Raw genomic sequence first — 18,057 nt, forward strand, 5'->3', positions numbered from 1 at the left:
GGCCCCGACCACCGCCACCCCCCATCACCGCCCGGAAGCGGCGGCGGCGGCGGCGGCGGAAGGGGCGGGACGGGCCCCGCCGCGGCCTCTCCGGGAGGGGCCCGGAGCTGTGCGGGAGGATGGAGGTCTGTGCATGGTCTGCAGCGTGTTGTTTAGACCTCGTAAAACAAAAAAATAAGTAATCCGTAATCCGCACAGAGACCAGCTGAAGGGAGACGCAAGGGTGTCTTGCGCATGCTTAGACCAGGCTAAGGGACTTGTTCTCCTGGAAGATACCATAGCATATGTTTTTTCCATATGACCTTTCTCTCCATCACTGGGAACTTAGCACAGCCTGGATGCGAGAAAGACACTAAACAGGATTTATTTTTTTTTTTGAGAGTAAAAACACAGAGTGATCCTGACATAATTTAAAAAGCCACCTGTGCATTAATGAAAAATATCCCCATCGTTCATCTAAAGGCATGTGTCAGGACAAAACAGCAGAGAAAATTTACAGGAGCCTCGTCCTGTCAATCCTCATATCAATCCTCATATCAATCATTGCAAAACATTTCAGTTGCAGCATTATTCTTTTCTGATGCCCGTAGGAAAAAAAATAAAACTGCAGCTGGCTGACAGGACTCAGTCATTTATCCACAGTGATCTGCAGCACAGATGTGAACAGCACAGATGACTTAGAGCTCCAGCAAGGCACTGTAATTTCGGGAGTTCCATAACCTATAAGTAATACAAATGGAGAGGATAGAAGGAAACAGACAAATTAGAAACAAATTAGTCCAGAAATAAATTTATTTTGTGTATCAACTGACTGTGGTAGCAGCCAGCCCTTTGCTGCAGTTTGCAGAGCACTGAAATTTGCTTTGTTGATGATGTAATAAGTATGAGGTCCAAGACAAGTCTAAGTAAGTTGTAGCTTCAGTAGAAGTCAAAAGCAGGTGCTAGTGTAGCTCCATTAAGTTAATGACATTAGCCTTTTCAGAGAATGTGGCCTCGTGATCTTGATTCTAAATGAAAAAAAAAAAAGATCTTTCACAATGCTTACATGCTCCTGTAGTGAAACAAGGAAATTTTGCATTTCAAAGTGCTTCAAAACTGCATCAAGTTGTCATCATCAAGCAATCTAATGCAAATATCCACTGTTGTACAATCTCAGTTGTAATCGGCTGTATACTGGATATTCAGATCAGAAACAAGCTGTGAGAACTGCTTTTTTCCACATGCCCTGATATTGGTTCTAAGGTGCATATCTCTAAGCAGTCTGTTCTGTCCCACTTTTATTTTTTTAAATGATGTGGTTTCCCAGAATAACTTGCTTAAGTTGGAGGGAATGTTCCACTTTCTTTGCCAGTTTAGCAGCCTCTGCAAACAATGTAAGAATCAAGTGTGATTTCAGTCCTCACAATGTTCCCCTTCTTTCTCTTTTTGATGTGAAATTTTCTTTACCAACTGCCAGTCAATTGCACCTTGGTAAAATTTACAATACATTGCTGCATGTGCTTGTATTTGAACAACTTGTATAAGCTAAAAATGTAAAAATAAGCACAAACTGAAATTAAAAATTGCTGCAAAAATAACTATAGCAGGCTGCAGGGCTGTCTCATCATGGAATAGGTCACCATGACAGTGTCTGAAGCACAGTCCTGAAGCTAACTCACATTTCAGGTTCTCATTCTTAGCCTTCTCATGGGAGGTGCCAGGAAACTGCTGCTTTGTTCAGAGTGCTATGGCTCTGTGATGTGGTTTGGTTTTTTTTCATCTAAACATGCACAAGAGTCTACCAGCTCACCAGATTCCAGGAAGGAAACAAAAATTAAAGCAAAAGTTTCCTTACCCTGTTTCTCTACACAATTTGTAGCAAGACCAGCAATCCAACTAAAAATTACTTCCCAAATTCAGTCTATAGACTTCAGAAGTCAAGGTTGGAAAATGAGCTATATTTAGACAGGCATATGAATACAGGACTATCTGAAGTTTACAGGCTCTAAGGTATGTTATTCCAGCAATTGATTTCCATGCAGTGAACCCCTGGCCAAAAGTTGCATCCAGAGTAAAAGTGAGTAAGACAGACAGACATACATACACTGGAGAGCACCCTGTGTCTGGCTACAGAGGGTGCTGGGCTGGTTTGCAGCAGTGATTTGCCCAGTGACAGGAAAAGGAGTAATGGTCATAAACTAAAACACAAGAAGTTCCACCTCAAGATGAGGAAGAACTTCTTTACATTGAGTGTGGCAGAGCACTGGAACGGCTGCCCAGAGAGGTGTTGGATTCTATCTCTCTGAAGACATTCAAAACCCACCTGGATGTGTTCCTGTCCTGCTCTGAGTGACCCTGCCTTGGCAGGGGGGTTGGATTGGATGATCTCCAGAGGTCCTTTCCAACCCTAACGAATCTGTGATTCTGTGAACCTCAGCACTGGAAAAAGGCTTGATCTTCAGTTTCTATCCAAAGTTATTGCTAATGGCATTTTTATGTTCTGTCTATTTTCATCACCTAACAAATATTTTGAAAATTACCAAATAAGCTTGCACAGAGAAGTAATAAATAGCATAATTTAAAACTTGTATCTCTTAGATGAAAGTAGATGTGTAACAGCAGCTTGGCTGCTGCACTTCAAAGCTGAAAACTACTTCTCTTTGCTAACAATTGATGTTCTTTAAAAGGGTGAATTATCTAAATAGTTTGTGCTTTATTTAACAGAAATTTCCAATAAACCTCATTCCTTCACTTTGAGTTATGTCACTTCATGCCATGTGACATGAAGGCATTGATGTAAGTTTGACAGGCAGTGCCAATGCTGACATGTCAGTTTGAGAATTTGTGACAAGCTCTATACTACAGATCTTTTTAAAACAACTATGGATTGCCAAGGAAAAAAAGTCTTTAAAATGTGTAATAACACTGATGCATCTTTAGATTGAAAACAATTTATTCAATTCAATAGTTAGATTGATTTAATGTTCAGGCTGACACTTAATACAATAAAAGAAAAGAAATTTATATTGAAAATTCCCAACTAGCTCAAGTTACAATATATTATATAGCAAAGGAAAATGAGATGTGTTAATGTAATGTTTTGGGGTTTTTTAAAACTGTCATTAAAGAATACTGTTAGCATTTAATAATTTGAAATAATCTGTCTCAAATTTTAAGACCCTACACAGAAAAAAAAAGGCCTCAGCTGAACAGAGAAAGAACTGCTTATGAAAAATCTCAGCCAGCAAAGAATACAATATGGCAAGGGGAATGTCTTTCACTAGAAGTGCTAATTGATCTAAATCATGCTCTTTTTTTTATTTTCTGGGTTGGAGGATGCGTTGATTTGGTAATATCATTTTTGCACAGATCAGGTCCTGCCCTATAATTTCTTTGTAATCTCTTTACTTCATTTGAAGAATACTTAGGTCAGTCATGTGTGAACTTTCAAGCATCTGTTTTATCTTCAAATTTCTTAATTCTGTACTGGAAGAAAAATAGATTGAATGCCTAAGGGCTAATCAAAGTAGTGAATCATAATCATTTTTCAAGACACAAAATGAGCTTATTAGAGGAGAAAAAAAAGGGGGGAAAAAAGAATTAACTCTTTATGATCATCAGACAAACTTGTTTCATATGTTAAAAATACATTAATATTGTGGAACACCAGAAAACTGTCTCACTTAGCATTTACCAAAACGTACCAGAATTCAAATAGTTCAATCCTTCTTCAATAGTTAACCATCTCAAAAATTAAATCCTGAAAACAGGCTGATGAGTGAAATGAGAAGATCTTTTGCAGGTGGAGACACTGTATCTATAGAACCCTAGCTAGCTGAACTTCCATTCTGTAATGTTTTCCCTGTAAAAGCTTTCTTCTTTCAGGATATGTGAAAGGAGCCTGATTTTGGCCCTGTTTTCATTAAAGAGATGGAAAGGCGTCACAGGCATCAGTTAGAATTGATAGCACTAATTTCAATAGAAGAAATAGAAAAGCTACCATGAATTTCCCGTTCTCAACTGCTGCGCATTTTCCCGATAATGCCGTGCTTCGGGCTACTAGAGCACTCCATGGCAGTTTACACTGTTGCTACCTAATATATTATTAGCCAGGGAATGTTTGATTTAGATTATTGCAGCAAGTACTACCTACAAAGTAATCACAAAGGCATAGTCCAAGTAGAAGGATGCCTTCTGTTGCTTGTTCTGAAATTAATCATGCATTAATTTCAACTGAGACAGCAGCTACTGTTCATATATAATTACACACAAATGTTTGGTTTAGTGCTGCCCACCATTCCAACAGCCAGGAGAACCTCCAAATTCTTGGAATTTCTGTGCCTCCTGCACAGAAAGCTACATTTGCCTCTATTCAGTATGAACATATATCAGTTTGTTGCTTTTTACATCCATTCTTAGTAGATTTAAAAGGACCTGGAAAAAAGCACGGATGTAGAGAGGCAAATGTATCTGAAAGCCAGATCTCTGCCTCCTGTCTGTTTCAAAGGCAACTCCTGGCTAAAAAAGGTCAGTAACGCAGCTTTACCAAAGCCATGCTTGCAGACTATTAAATGTTTAGAAGATGTTAGATGTGGAATGTCAGTCTTTTGAAGCAGATGGCTGCATGCCATACAAATGTTGAAGGCACTCAGGACTTGGAGATCATTTTTGCTGGAGTTCATGTTTTTCTGTTTGTCATCTCTCATGCTGCAGATGAACTTTGAATTCTTAGTCAGTGCATTTGGAGTAGAGGCCAATAAAAGTTTTGCAGCTGAAAAGGGATAAACTTAAACATGAATGTCACCTACTTGACAGAACTTGATTGGCAACAAATGGGCTGGGGTTACATTTAATAAAACCTCATAGTAAAGCCTCACTTTGAGCCTCCACCCAGAAACCTGAGAAAAGTAAACTAAATTGAACAACTTAACCTGCTCAGTCAGTTTGAGCACAAATCAATCGGCTTAAAAAGCGCTAGTTTACTGAAGGAAAAAAAGAAGACCAAAACAGAAAAACAAGGTAACATATTAAGGGCATATACCTATTGCTTGTAGTATAACTTCAACCATTTTTCCAGTCCTGTCCTCTGCTGGATCTGACCAGCTGATTGCCTCACTCACAGCAGAGCCTGACTGCCTTTCCCTCTAAATAAGGCCTGACTGCCTTTCCCTTGCCCCCTCTAAATAAGCACTGCAGTGCTATTGCTTGTAGTTTCCCTTATTTCACCTTTTAGGTCAGAACATATATGGCAGGGGGAAGTAACAAGTCTCTTTGTATACAGCATGCTCTTAAGCAGTTTCTTCCCTAAATCCACGGAATATTAGTAATTTCTGCTTCATGGGATATTCTATACAAAGTCACTTTCTTTCCTCTTCTTGCAGATGACTTTTGCCCTCTGATGCTGGAAGTTATAGCATCGTATTATGGTGATCTCTCACCCTGAGTATTCCTAAGCATAGTTAATTAGTCCAGACTTTAATACCCAGTTTGAAATGGCTCTCCATGATATGTCTCTTGATAAATTAGAGTAAACCTTCTCTCCATCATAGTATATAAATGCATGCAGAATAAAGGTGGCTCAGACCTGACCAAGAGCTCTTTTCATTCATTGCCTTTTTTCCACAGGGGATACTATCAGCAGCAAGCTTCTCCTCTTGAATCACCTTCTCTGGTGGACTGCCAGGCTTACAGAGAAAGAGCATCACTGTTTCTTTTGTTTTGCCTCGTAGCTCCATCACTGACAGTTTTACAGCCCCCTGCCAGGAGTCACACATCCTGCACAGGCACCGTTGTACTTGAAAGGGCCCAGTAATACTACAGTTTGATAGAATGGGTCTCTAACCTGTGGCTCTCCAGACCTTTCTATATAAACTAACTCAGTGGCTCACAAGTTTCACCTGACAACCATTATACTCATGGTCTTTGTTCTCTTTTCAACAGAGGGAGGTATCATGGAATACATGGCAGGTGTATTGTATTAACAGAGTGATGAAAGAAGTTACTGCAATAGAAAATATTAAAAATATGAAGTACAGTTAGGCTCAGATAATTTTACTCAGTGAAAAAAACCACTAACTTCAAGAAATAAATTTCTCTAGATTATCAGTAATAGGCAAGACATAATCATCTGCTTGGTCTTTAACCTCCTGGTGACCATGTTGGTAGGACCTGCTGGTGCATCTCTGACCCTTTCACAGATATGTTTTTAAGCACCTTAAAATAAATGGCAGACAATTGTTAATGAGACAGTTGCCACTCTATTTGCACTGGACAGGTTTCTATTTTTCGTTTATCAGGCCTTTAAATGCTTGTGATGAGTGCCCATGCTCTGTCGAGGACATGACTGAGAACAGTCACAGCCCTGTTCTGGGGGGTGTCCTGCGGGCAGGGGGCTGCTGCCACATGTGGCTGATGTGCCCGGTACCAGGGCTGCTGTGCAAGCTCTGAGAAGCGGACTGGAACAAGTGAGGACCCAGCAACGCCCAGTTTGGTCCCTGCACCTGTTTGAACTGGCTGCGCCGGTTAGGGTACTGCAGAGGCGAGGGGACAGCGCTGGGGAGGGGGCCCGGGGGCGGCTGCAGCGCAGGGACGGCCTGGCTGCCGGCACAGGCTGGCTGCCGGCACCTGCCCCAGCCCATCTCCAGCCCATCTCCAGTCTCCCCGTGACCGACCGGGGCTGGCAGCGCCCCAGGGCCCAGCGCCGGACTCCGGCCGGGGCAGCGGGGTCTCTGCCTGGCTCCCAGCATGTCCGGGGCGGAGGTGCTGGACACCCAGGGACCTGCAGGCGCTGTGGAATGCACAGGGGACGTCCCCTCTCTTAAAGAAATCGAGCAGCTCCTGAACACCGGGCGGCCCTCTTGCAACCACGTTGATGAAGTATGGCCTAATCTCTTTCTAGGAGACCTGTAAGTACAGCTTTATGGACACACCTCTGCCATACCTTCTGTCTGTTAGTATGCCTCATGGGTGCGGCTTTAGACAGCTCATAGCTTTCCTAATTGCTGTCATTTACACTGCAGACAGCACGATTTCCGAGATAAAATTATGACTCAGCTGGTACTTGCTTCTAGGTTAGCCCTTAGAGGCAATGCACAGCCTGATGCTCCAGCTTGGGAAATGCAGTCTCACAGTGCTACTCCTGATCTGTGAATGTCACTGCACCCATTTGATTTGTTTGCCTTTGTCTTTTCCTTAGAGTAACAGCTCACAACAGATTTATTTTGTGGAAGATGGGCGTGACCCATGTTTTAAATGCTGCCCATGGCACAGCCTACAGCCACGGAGGCCAGGACTATTATGGAGCGACCATTCATTATTATGGTGTACCAGCCCATGACCTGCCAAGCTTTGATATAAGCCAGTTCTTTTTCTCCGCAGCACAATTTATCCACAAAGCCTTGAACACTCCAGGAGGTATGAAATTATTGTTGGTCATATTTTTATGCAAGTTGGCAGCCTCTTATAACAGATCAGCTCCACAAGCTCAGTGGTGGACGAGTCACTACATGGTGTCCTGCTAGCTGCGGGTTACCTGCACGGTGGGTGGCAGGAGGAGGGAGTGCTGTGTACCTGGACGTAGCTCTGACTAGGTCCCAAAAAGCTTATGTGAGAAAAGAAATGAACAGTGCAGGAGAGAGACTGGGATGGAGAGAGGAAGAGAGGGGAGGAGAGGAGAATATCTGGAAGGAAAGGCTCATTCAAAAAAAGCAGAATCAAAAACATGCATTTAAAATGAACACCCTCTTTTGAGACCCTTTTATAGCAACGGTACTTATAAGAACAAATGAATAAAGAAACAAAAGTCCTAATTTCTACAATCACCAACTGTATGAGGAGGCTCAGATATTGCAGATGAGCTTCTTGTTTGAACATGGCCTGCAGGGCTGTGTCCCCAAGGAGAAGAATTACCTTTACCCAAGGAGATTTATAGTGAATTGCACAAGAAACTGAGCTTCTTGGCAGTGGTACAATATAATACTAATTAACCTGTTTTACATAAAAGATCATTTCTTAGCATGAGTAAACTGGTATTAATGGAGATGTCTCTATATCACAAATTTTGCCTTCAAAATACAATTACAGTTGCATCAAATTGCCTTATTATGCAATGGTACTAGCCAGTCATTTTTCTTTTGTTAGTGCCATCCACTCAGGCCAAATTTTAACATTCTTCTTCGCCTAAGTAAGCCCTTTGAAACCAATTGGTCTGATTTTCCTCTTTCTCATAACAGAACAACTTCATTACTTCAACAGGGGTTTTTTTCTGTGATTTGCCATTGTTTCTGACATCAGGGGGGGATCTCATGGCACTTCTTACACAAGTGAGTGTAACAATGGCAAATTAGAGTTAATTGTTAGCAGTTCATATGATTTATCAGAAGGGTAAGAAATACATCATGTTTGCAGTGTTACTGTGAATAAGCTGGAGAAGGCAGAAGGGCTTTGCCTTCCCTTTAAATTAAACTTTGTCCACTGTACTGCTTCTCTTCCATGGTTATAATTTTTTAAATTTTTTTTTTTACCAGCTAAAATATTGGTACATTGTGCAGTTGGAGTAAGCAGGTCAGCTTCCCTAGTCCTGGCATATCTCATGATAAATCACCACCTCCCATTAGTTGAAGCCATCAAAACAGTGAAGGAGCATCGATGGATTTCACCCAATCGTGGCTTTCTGAAACACCTGCGAAATCTGGATGTTCAGCTACGGCAAAAGAGGGACTGCTGACTGGGCAAACCTATTTGCATTCACTTTACTGAGTTTCAGCCTTCACAGTCATTGTGCATACACAACTTCCTATGATCAGTGCATGTTACAAAAATGAAGAAAATTATGCATCAAAGTAAAAGGTCAAGAGAACTGTAAATGGATTAATTTTGATAGTTCAGTTCCTCCAAGACCAGCTCAACCAACATCAGCACTGTAAGCACTGTGGAGCTGCCCTGCCTACAGTGGCACTACCATATAAATCCACTAAAGTGGTTAAGATGGACCGAGTTTGTTCCTGGTTTGTGCTAATGCCAGAGGAAAGTTCAGTAATTGCATCTAGCTGTAAAGGATGTTTGAGTCTCCTTTACTTGGGAGGGTAACATAATCATCTTCGTCAGTTTGGTTACAGTTCTCATATGCATGTTCTCATAAGAAAAGCTTTTTGTGTTTGAGGCCTGGTTATGTGGCAAGGGCAGTTTCTTAAGAGCCCAGGGACTCCTACAGAAACATTCCTCTTTCACAGGTCTGCTAAATATTACAGTGCAATAGAAAGCTGTGACAGCCAGAAGACCCACACCAGCAGAATAAACGTCTGTGAAGCTCTCTGCAGTTTGGGTCAGCAAAACCACAAATCTTTTCTTGTTAAATACATTTTCAGCAAGATAATGTATATCATGTAGTATATTGAGGACATTAAAAAATGTCAGGTCTCTGAAGCATTTTGTAAGCTTAAACTCATCAGTTCGTTCTCACTCCAACTTATCCCAGGTCAGTTCTGTGTCAGTGGCTTTGAATCATCCATGGTTTAATATCAGGTAGAAGCTTAGCTTACATCAGTGGCTTGGCTTTAATTGATACAAATTAGTTTTAAGCTGTTTTGAGCATGTCACTTTTCCTATCACCAGTTAATCGGTACTTAAACCAATGTGATTTTTAATATAGCAACTGCATTTGAAATTCATGCTACCACTCTGACTGAAAATTAGCTTCTTACCTTGTGGTGAACCATGAAGTGATAATCGAATTTGGTTTTGCCCTTTGCTACTGGTTTGATTTATTGGTTAGTTGACCTTATAAAGATTCTCTGCTAGATTAAGTAAATACCTTTCTGCTTGTTTGTTTGCATTTGAAGCATCAGTTCTGATCATTTTCCTCTCTGCTGGAAGAGAGCTTATTAGAAGACTAAAATAGTGGTAAACTTGTCAGTTGAACCTCTTCCTTCCCAGACCCCCATATTCTCCTTAATTCTTGGAGATGTTATGACATGAATGCTGATTCTGCCTAGCATTTATGGGAATTTAGAAATCTGTCCCTATTTTGCTGTACACAAGTGCTTTGCAAAATAAGCATATTTAAGATTCTTTCAGACATCAATTTCACTGTTCAGATTTTCCTAAACCTTGCCAAAGAGCTCCACTGATGAGAGAAAGATAAGACACTGTCATGTAAAAAGATCAAATAGGAAATCACATTTAAAACCCAACAGTGGTGGGACAACTTTTATAACTCACAAAGAAGCAAGGTGGAGGAGGAGGAGCTGGGTTTGCTTTGAAGTTCTCCATTAAAATTAATAGGGATTTATATGACTTAATATTTCATTATAATTTATACTTCATTCACATTACAGTAGCTTTTAATCTGGAAACCTTTTGAAGACTTGGCATTGAAAAATCTGAAACTCATGTGAGTGAAATAATGCATTTTAGTGGCTTTAGGCTGGGCAAAATTAGACACATGTGAGCAAGATTAATGGAATCTCCCCATCAGGATAATGCTTTGCATGCCCCTGAACATCTGTCCTACAAAGCCACAGCTGTGAAAGCTGCTCCTGTTGTAAATTAGTACCTGCTCTTGAAGATACTGCTTATCCTGGGAGAGTATTGTTTTAGCAGGGGTAGAGGAGAGATGAGTACAGAGCAAAGCTGAGTCAGTAGGGCATCCAAGCCACCAATGACATGGTAGTGATCTTGTAAGCAAAACTTACCTCAGTGGAGAGAATGAACTAGTGCTCTTTTCAAGGGCACTAGCAAATCACAGAAGTGTTTTTAATGTGTGGAGTCAGCATTGCCTATATTTACCATCTGTCTGCATTGCCCCCTTCCTTATATACAGATTAACTTTGACTCCAGCTTTGTTCAGGAAAAAAGATTCCAGTCAACATAAGCAAAAGCAGAAGAGTTAGCACATCACAACAAACAATGCTTTCTGTTTTAAGAAGTTACATGACTAAGAGGAAAAGGGACCTCCTCACCTGTTACTTACAGTACCCAAAATTCAAGTCATACTGGGATATGACATTAGCACTTCATTTCTTTCTACTATCAGCATGAAAACTTGTATTTTGAGTGGTGGTTTGGCAAGTTAGACTAAGGAACCAAAACAAAGGAAAAATACTTTCTTGCCAGTGGCACTTCGTTCAGAAAAATGCACATTTGTTAAGAGTGTCTACACAACCCAGGAGAATAAAGGCACTGAAATTTAACTTCTAACTGAGGGAGAATTCCATTTTGAAAGATGTTTAAATACCTAAAGGTAAATTAGGTACCTGCTGAGCTGGCCAAAGCACCCAGGCTCATGCAGCAGTGCCTGTATACCCTCCCAGGAGCTTGCAGGAATTGTCAGTCCTGGTGGTCCTTCTTGACCAGGAGCTAATTACCTTCTATCTCCTCTGAAGCTACAGGTGCACAGACCTTCCTGCCCCAGACTTTGTGGGACAGAAATCCATTCAGGTTACAAAATACTTAGAAACTCCATCCAGATCAGGAAGCTCATGAGCTGCAGCTAGATGGAACCTGGGAGAGGTTAGAAAGCAGTATAATTCATACTTGTGTGTTCTTACTTTCTATAGACATCCACTTTGCTTACATCCAGTCAGGCACAGGATAGTGGGTAAGGCCCAGGACAGTGGCTCTCATGATCTTTATTTTGAACTTACCCTTAAGATGCGCTATCCCCTCTTTCCTGGTAGCTTATTATTAGAACTGGGTCACATGAGGCATTTGGGACTGTGTCTCAGTTGCATTGACCGACATTTCTTTCCCAGGGAAAGCTCTATGCTGGCAGGAACAGCAATACAGCTCATGTGGGGAGGGGAGTAGCATTTTTTTGCCTAAGATTCAGTTAATGCAGAGTTTTCGTTTTTCTGGCTGTTGCCCATTGCATGAGGGATGTGGCGCTGAGCTAATCCAGGGAGGCGTCAAGGCGCGTGCCGTATTTAGAGTCAGCCACCTGCTTGGAACATCAAGCGGCAGCAAAGAGCCTGCTTCAGCACAAAACTGCCCTGTGGGTCCTGCAGCAGCGCCGTCCAGCAGGCCCTCCTCTGCCTAAATCTGCGTGTGGCCTCCGAAGGGGTCAGCACCTGAAGACAGTCAGACCCTGTCAGCCTGGGAATGCTCTGAGGCTGGCACTCCCTCTGCCCAGGAACTGCCAGATATTTTGGACAGCTGCAAGGTGGAAGTAAATCACGTGGGTGAAGAGTGGCCTAATCTCTACATAGGCAATATGTAAGTGTTATTTGAGGCTGAGCTGTTCTGAAGGGCTGGGAAATACAGTACTCGTTAACATATGCTGTCCAACTTTATTTAGTTAGCATTGGTAAACTTCATTGCCTTAAAATAGACTTAAGATTAGCATAGAAGAAAGAAAAAGGATGATTCATTAAAGAAAGAACCCACTGAACAGAAAATTAATTAAAAAGAGAATTAGACTCTATTGCTTTGCATTATTTTATAAATGCTGCAGCATTTACCATACAAAGCACAGGACAGACTCATGATCCTGAGCAGCCTTAAAATTGAACAGTGATTGGTTTTACCTTTTTTGTTTTAATTTAACTAGAACAGAAATTTTCACATTCAAAAGTATTCTGATTTTGGCTGTTTATATGACAACTTGATTTGCAGTTGAAATTTCTAACAAAAACAATATCGATGTTCTGAATGACAGCAGACTCTACTGTTTGTTTTTCAAAGCTGTATAGATGGATATTTCACTCATGCAGTCATCTGCACTCAACATGCCTAGTGCCTGATGTTATGCCAAAACAAGTTTTTTTCACCACCACCAGGTTGCAAACTTGTTGAAATACCTGGAAATTAAAATTACAATAATTCCTACATGAGAGAAGCAGGAGGAACTAACAGTCCTTTGACTAATTGCCCATTGATTACAGATAAATGTGGGCATTCTTTTAGCTATGAAAAAGCAGAGCCAAAAAAAATGAGCTAGGTGATGGGGAAATAATTTTCATTTACAAAACTTGGTTTTACAAATTGCAACCTGCTTCCCAATCTCACTGCACTTCTAATGAGGAGTGTGACACCCTGCAGGTGGGCCCAGCAACAGGGGCCATGAGTGTGGAAAGGCAGAAGCCAACACAACAACATGCAGTGCTTCACTGAACTTCTGCCTTGGCAATGAGAATGGGGAACCAACCTCAGCTTTTCCAGTTAAACCTTGTAACTGTACTTGGAAATTAAAGTTTTACTTATTAGAACCATTTGGATTTGTACAATTGAGCCCAACAGGTAGTAAAAGTAAAGATTTAATACAAAAATCACTGAAATTGGTGGGGAATAAAATGTAAAATAGTGTATGTGTAGTAAGGAAAAGATAAACTTTGAGAACATTCAGCTAACAGGAATAAAAATGTAAACAGGTTTGTTTGCTAATGCAACAGCTGATCGCTAATATCAGCTTAAATACAAGTTACAGACTGCAAATAGTGAAACTGGAAGTTGATCAAGTGCTACAGACAGAATTTTCTTCATTTTGCCAACATCAATAAGACAAATATGAACAACTCCTGAGAATAAGGTTTCATGGGATCTTCATGAGATAGAAATGGGGAATAGAGTATTAAATTAATCATTAAGTATTTGCATTTAGGGCCCAACCCAATACTCAGTGAAGTCAATAAGCAGTGGACGTTTCTATCGCTGAGCAAACCCATGCCAGCATCAGGACTCGTGTCAGAGCTAAAGTAACCCAAGCAGTACCATATATTGTCACTTCTTGTTTCTGTGGAACCAGTTGTGTGCAGTTTCTGAGCAACTACTTGGAAATCAAAGATCAATCTAGAATTAATGCTGTATTTAATAAGAAATATTTCTCCTTATGTGTTTATCAGAAATCTGATGATCAGTATCTTTAAACAAGTTAAATCTATCTCATAAAATAAAATGGGGAAGGCTGATTTTATATGATGACCTTCATCCTGGAAGACTTTGAAGTTGTCAACAAACTGATTATTAAATATTTGTCTGGCTATCAGCCATTGTTTATATGCAAGGCCAAGGCCAAGACTCTCTGGGTTTAAAGGTAAAATGTTTTTTGAAATAGTACATAATAAGTGGCTGAGGTCACAATATGTAAAATATTGTGCAGAAATCAAACCTCATGCTGATCTTAAGCAGGCAGGTTTGTTTACTGGAGTTTAGCCAGATTGACAAGGCTAATATCGTTTCATCAAAGAAACATCATACAGGGTGAGGCAAAATGGTTACAGGATGGGCTAAAACCTTGTGTATTCTTTCAACATACATATTTCAAGTTTAATGATAGGAGGACCTGAGCTACCTCCTGAAGTGCATTTTTGTAAGGTGTTTAGGCCAGCAATCCCCAATGCCTTTGTAGTCAACTGGACCCTGTAAAACTTGTTGAATTTATTTACTTGTAGAAGTGAAATAACTTGGAATTCTGCATTTCCAGATATGTTTGAGTATATTCAGAAATCACAACCTTTTACCATTCTTTCACTGCCTCACTTTTTCTTGTAAATGTCAAAGGAGGAAAAATATCTCAAAGTCTGGTGGGCACTGCTCTCTACAGACAGGAGTACACTACAAGGCAATAAGATACCTTGAGCTACTTTTTGTGATGAGCTTTCATACATGATTCTCCTTAGTTCCACAACCCATAACAAGGAAGACCCGAAAGGGCTTGGTGACACCCATGCACTGAGTGCAGCACATTTTTGCATGGAGAATCAAATGAGACCCAACTTTCCATGGCCAGGAAATGCATTACTATGGAATACTTGCAGAGGACACGATTGACTTCCACCTTGTTGCACATTTCTGTACCACCTCTGAGTGCATTCACGAGGGCAAATGGCAAGGCCCTGTCCTGCTGGTAAACCACTGCTCCTACTCAGCACTTCCATTAAGCAATCACAAATTACTTTAGCAGCATTAACTAAACCTCCCTCAACCACTTGTGTGAGCCTAATTATCCACCTACAGACATCGTCTCCACTGGCAAGTGGGAGAACAGCAGGATCCTGAAAGATTAGGAGTGACCAGCAAAACCCTACCCACATCAGTGGCAAGGATCATACACGGTCTACTGCTAATCCATCAGAGTGTATCTTCTGTAGCCGTAGGGGAAAAAAACAATTATAGAAGGGAATGGTGCTGTATTTTAGTGAATGGGGAGAAAGTTCTGAGTTCTCAGTCAGAAATCACTGACTTTTTTAGTTTTTCTGTATTGATTCATCAGAATACACAATACAAAAATAGTTACTTTCTGGTTTGAGGAACAGCCAAAAGCTGCAAAGAGCTATTGCAGAGACATGCCAATTGGCCATTTACAATGCCTAATGCCATGTATTTCCCTCTGTTTCTGAACTCAGGTCTCTAGTAACAAAAAGTGGTTCTTGATTTATGAAAGGGATGTATGTAATACCCTGGAGGCTACTTTATCTCATCTCCTGTAAATTGGATCTGTTGGAGATGAGATAAGATGAGATGAGATGTGAGTGAGGCAGAAGAAATGCAATCTGTGACCATGGCACTATTCCTTGCAGCTGGAACAGCACTACATGTATTCATTGCTGTTTATAAGGGAAAAATCTTTATTTGTTGTATTCTTAGAAAAGCAGATCCGCTTCTTTTCTGCTGGCTGGCCTTATGATACTGTCACTTTGCTCTAGGCAATGCTATCCAAAGAGTTGGTCAGTAGTGAGCAATTTCATCAAGCTGCAGGATTTACATATTGAACTAAGATACAATATACACCTGTGTCAACTAAACTCTTACATGATTAAAAAACAAAGTGACAAGGAGAAATGTCAGACAATCTGAGTATGACATAAAGATGTAAGGAACATGTGTAAGGAACATGACCCAAAGTTTGGCATCAAATCTATCTTACCTGTTTAGGGTGTAGAAGGTTTCTGAATTTTGTATGCTCCAGTCATTCCTCGATCATTTGGTTAAATGAAGGCAACAAATGTGTTAGACACTCCTTTAGGATACATTCCTAATTTGTTGTCCATTCTGCTCATTCAAACTCTTCAAACTCAATTCCAAGAGAAAATAGGCCCCTGTTTAAAATTAAAGCTCTTAAGTATGTTCCTGGACATAAAAAGATGCAAATATGTTTTGCTAGATTGGGATCAGGGGAAAAAATTGTGCAAACCATACAAGAAGTCATCCAGGTGGGAGACAGAGACAGAGATTTTCACCTTGGTGACAATAGATGCTGAATGGCTGGGGACTTCCGCACGGTACCTTCCTCCTGCCATGCTCTCTGCCCAGCTCTGTCTTAGCTTTATGGACCTGAGAATTACTGCAAATGTAATAAATTTGCAGCCATTAATTAGCCTTTTTTTCATGCTCCGACTTCCCACCAAAATTCTTTTTATTCAAACGTTGCTGTGTCTCTACCACTAACAAACACAGAAAGTTCTTTAATTTTACAGAAATATTTTATAAAAGAACTGCTCTTTCAGCCTTACTCTTCTGGCTTAGAAGACAGGTTTCTCCCAGTAACCTGTTTTCTGTCGATGTCTCGCAAAGGAAAGGGGACTGTAAAGATAAAAACAGTTTTGAAATGACTACCCAAATTGGCAAGCTAAGCTAGACCACCCTGGGGTAGTTCTCATCTTAGAGCAGGTCTTGGAAAACAAACTGTAGTTTTAGACTGAAGTCCTAACCATGCAGAGGTAAAATAGCTGAGAAAGTTGCTGGTGGCAATTCAGCATCTCAACAGAACTCCATAGCATTTGCCCGGAGTTCGTTTGTCATGTGTGCATTTCCATAGAATATAATACAGTGCAACATCACAGCACCAATGCTGGGGCCAAACTAATCCTTGTGGAAACCCTCAGCTAAAACCAGCGGTGCAACCCAGAGCTGAATTTGCCCTCCTATTTCTGAAAAGAGAAGTCTGCCAAGGACATCATGGCCTATGAGGCACACATTGCTGGCAGGCTCTCAAGTGCCAAAATAGAACCGGCATTGCCAGCCGCGCACATCCTGTGCTTTGCAGGCAAGACACAGACAAGAAAAACAATCAAGTTGTCTGGTGGAAAAAGCGGCTTCCCAGGATCTCTCTGACCACAGTGTAATTGTGATCAATCCACATTGGCAAGTATCATCTTTCCATGTGTGTTCCGCCTAGTGCAGGCTGCCTGTGTGAGCAGCTCAGGCAGGCTGATGCATGCTTGTTATTGCCGGCATAAATATCTCTGCCTTGTGTTATTGTGGCACAAAGCAGCTGGACCATTTGAAAATCATTTAAAAAGCACTATAAAATTAGGGCTCCAGTGCTCTTATTTTATGACTTTCACAAGCAGCCGTTGCCTGGAGAGAAATTATCCTCTTTATTTTCCAGGCTAAAGGTTCTTTTAACATTCATCAAAATCAAAGTGCACCCTTGATAACACATCGAGCTGTTACTTATCTAGTACAGACTCTTTACCTTCTGCATAATATCACATTTGAGATCTCAGTTCTTCATATACAACTCATTTCATTGTGTCTGCTGTTGTTTTCACCAAGTGAATTTGCATAGTTTCTAGAGAGGTTGGATGATGCCCTGAAACACATTCTTTTCATAATTCCCTTTTTTTTTTTTAATTTTATTTTTAGAATAATAGCCTGGAGTGCTTTTGTTACCGATCCTTCTATAAAAATGGTCAATTACCTCTTTGGCAATGGATTTGCACAGACCAATTAAGGACCATAAGTGAAAGCTTATCAAGGACAGAAATAGTACTTATGTGCATAACCTGATGGACTCACCTTTCTGCATTCAAAAAAATCTCTTTCCCATATATAAAAAAAAAGGCTTTGATAATTTTTTTTTTCTATTCTTGTTTTTACAGACAGCTGCTTTACCAAACTCAGGAAAACGGTGAGTGAACCAAAGCAGCATGAAAAAATGCAAACAGTACAAAGGGAAAGCCATTCTTTTTAGAAATAAAAAAGAAGCACAGCTGCATCAACCATACTTACAGCTCAAATCTGAAGGGCTTAGGAAGAAACACTGCATGAAATCCTCAACCACAAAGGTGACAAGTGGGGAATGCCCTGCACATGCTCTGTGCTGCAGCTCAAGAAAAACACTGTGTCTCTGTGTTGTTTAAC

The 18,057-nt window shown here is 40.7% G+C and overlaps 2 protein-coding genes and 1 long non-coding RNA gene across 5 annotated transcripts in view; 2 read left to right on the forward strand and 1 right to left on the reverse strand.

Moving 5' to 3' along the window:
- Positions 1-498: 498 nt before the first annotated feature.
- The window catches only part of LOC108493552, a 28,784-nt gene continuing 11,225 nt past the window's right edge, over positions 499-18,057 (reverse strand). Inside the window, exons 3-4 of one of the 3 annotated variants that reach the window (XR_001873516.1) lie at positions 15,839-16,010; positions 499-720 (exon numbers count right to left, since the gene is read on the reverse strand). This is a non-coding gene — a long non-coding RNA (uncharacterized LOC108493552). Of the gene's footprint in view, positions 1,008-15,579; positions 15,664-15,838; positions 16,011-18,057 lie in introns of those variants that run through there. The other 2 variants (XR_001873515.1, XR_001873517.1) reach the window with 2 other exon arrangements.
- Positions 6,724-9,405, forward strand: LOC108493551 (dual specificity protein phosphatase 13-like). The gene is made up of 3 exons (XM_017807110.1): positions 6,724-6,884; positions 7,175-7,392; positions 8,505-9,405. Exons 1-3 carry the CDS (start codon positions 6,724-6,726, stop codon positions 8,702-8,704), a joined length of 579 nt encoding a protein of 192 aa, XP_017662599.1. The 3' UTR covers positions 8,705-9,405.
- LOC108493550 (dual specificity protein phosphatase 13-like) overlaps positions 11,330-18,057 on the forward strand; it is a 22,732-nt gene continuing 16,004 nt past the window's right edge. The window contains exons 1-2 of the mRNA XM_017807109.1: positions 11,330-12,189; positions 17,796-17,824. The gene's annotated coding sequence lies outside the window, so the exon portion shown is untranslated. The remainder of the gene's footprint in view (positions 12,190-17,795; positions 17,825-18,057) is intronic.

This window comes from Lepidothrix coronata, unplaced genomic scaffold (assembly GCF_001604755.1).
Source record: "Lepidothrix coronata isolate B3197 unplaced genomic scaffold, Lepidothrix_coronata-1.0 Scaffold17, whole genome shotgun sequence".
NCBI classification, from domain to species: Eukaryota; Metazoa; Chordata; class Aves; order Passeriformes; family Pipridae; genus Lepidothrix; species Lepidothrix coronata.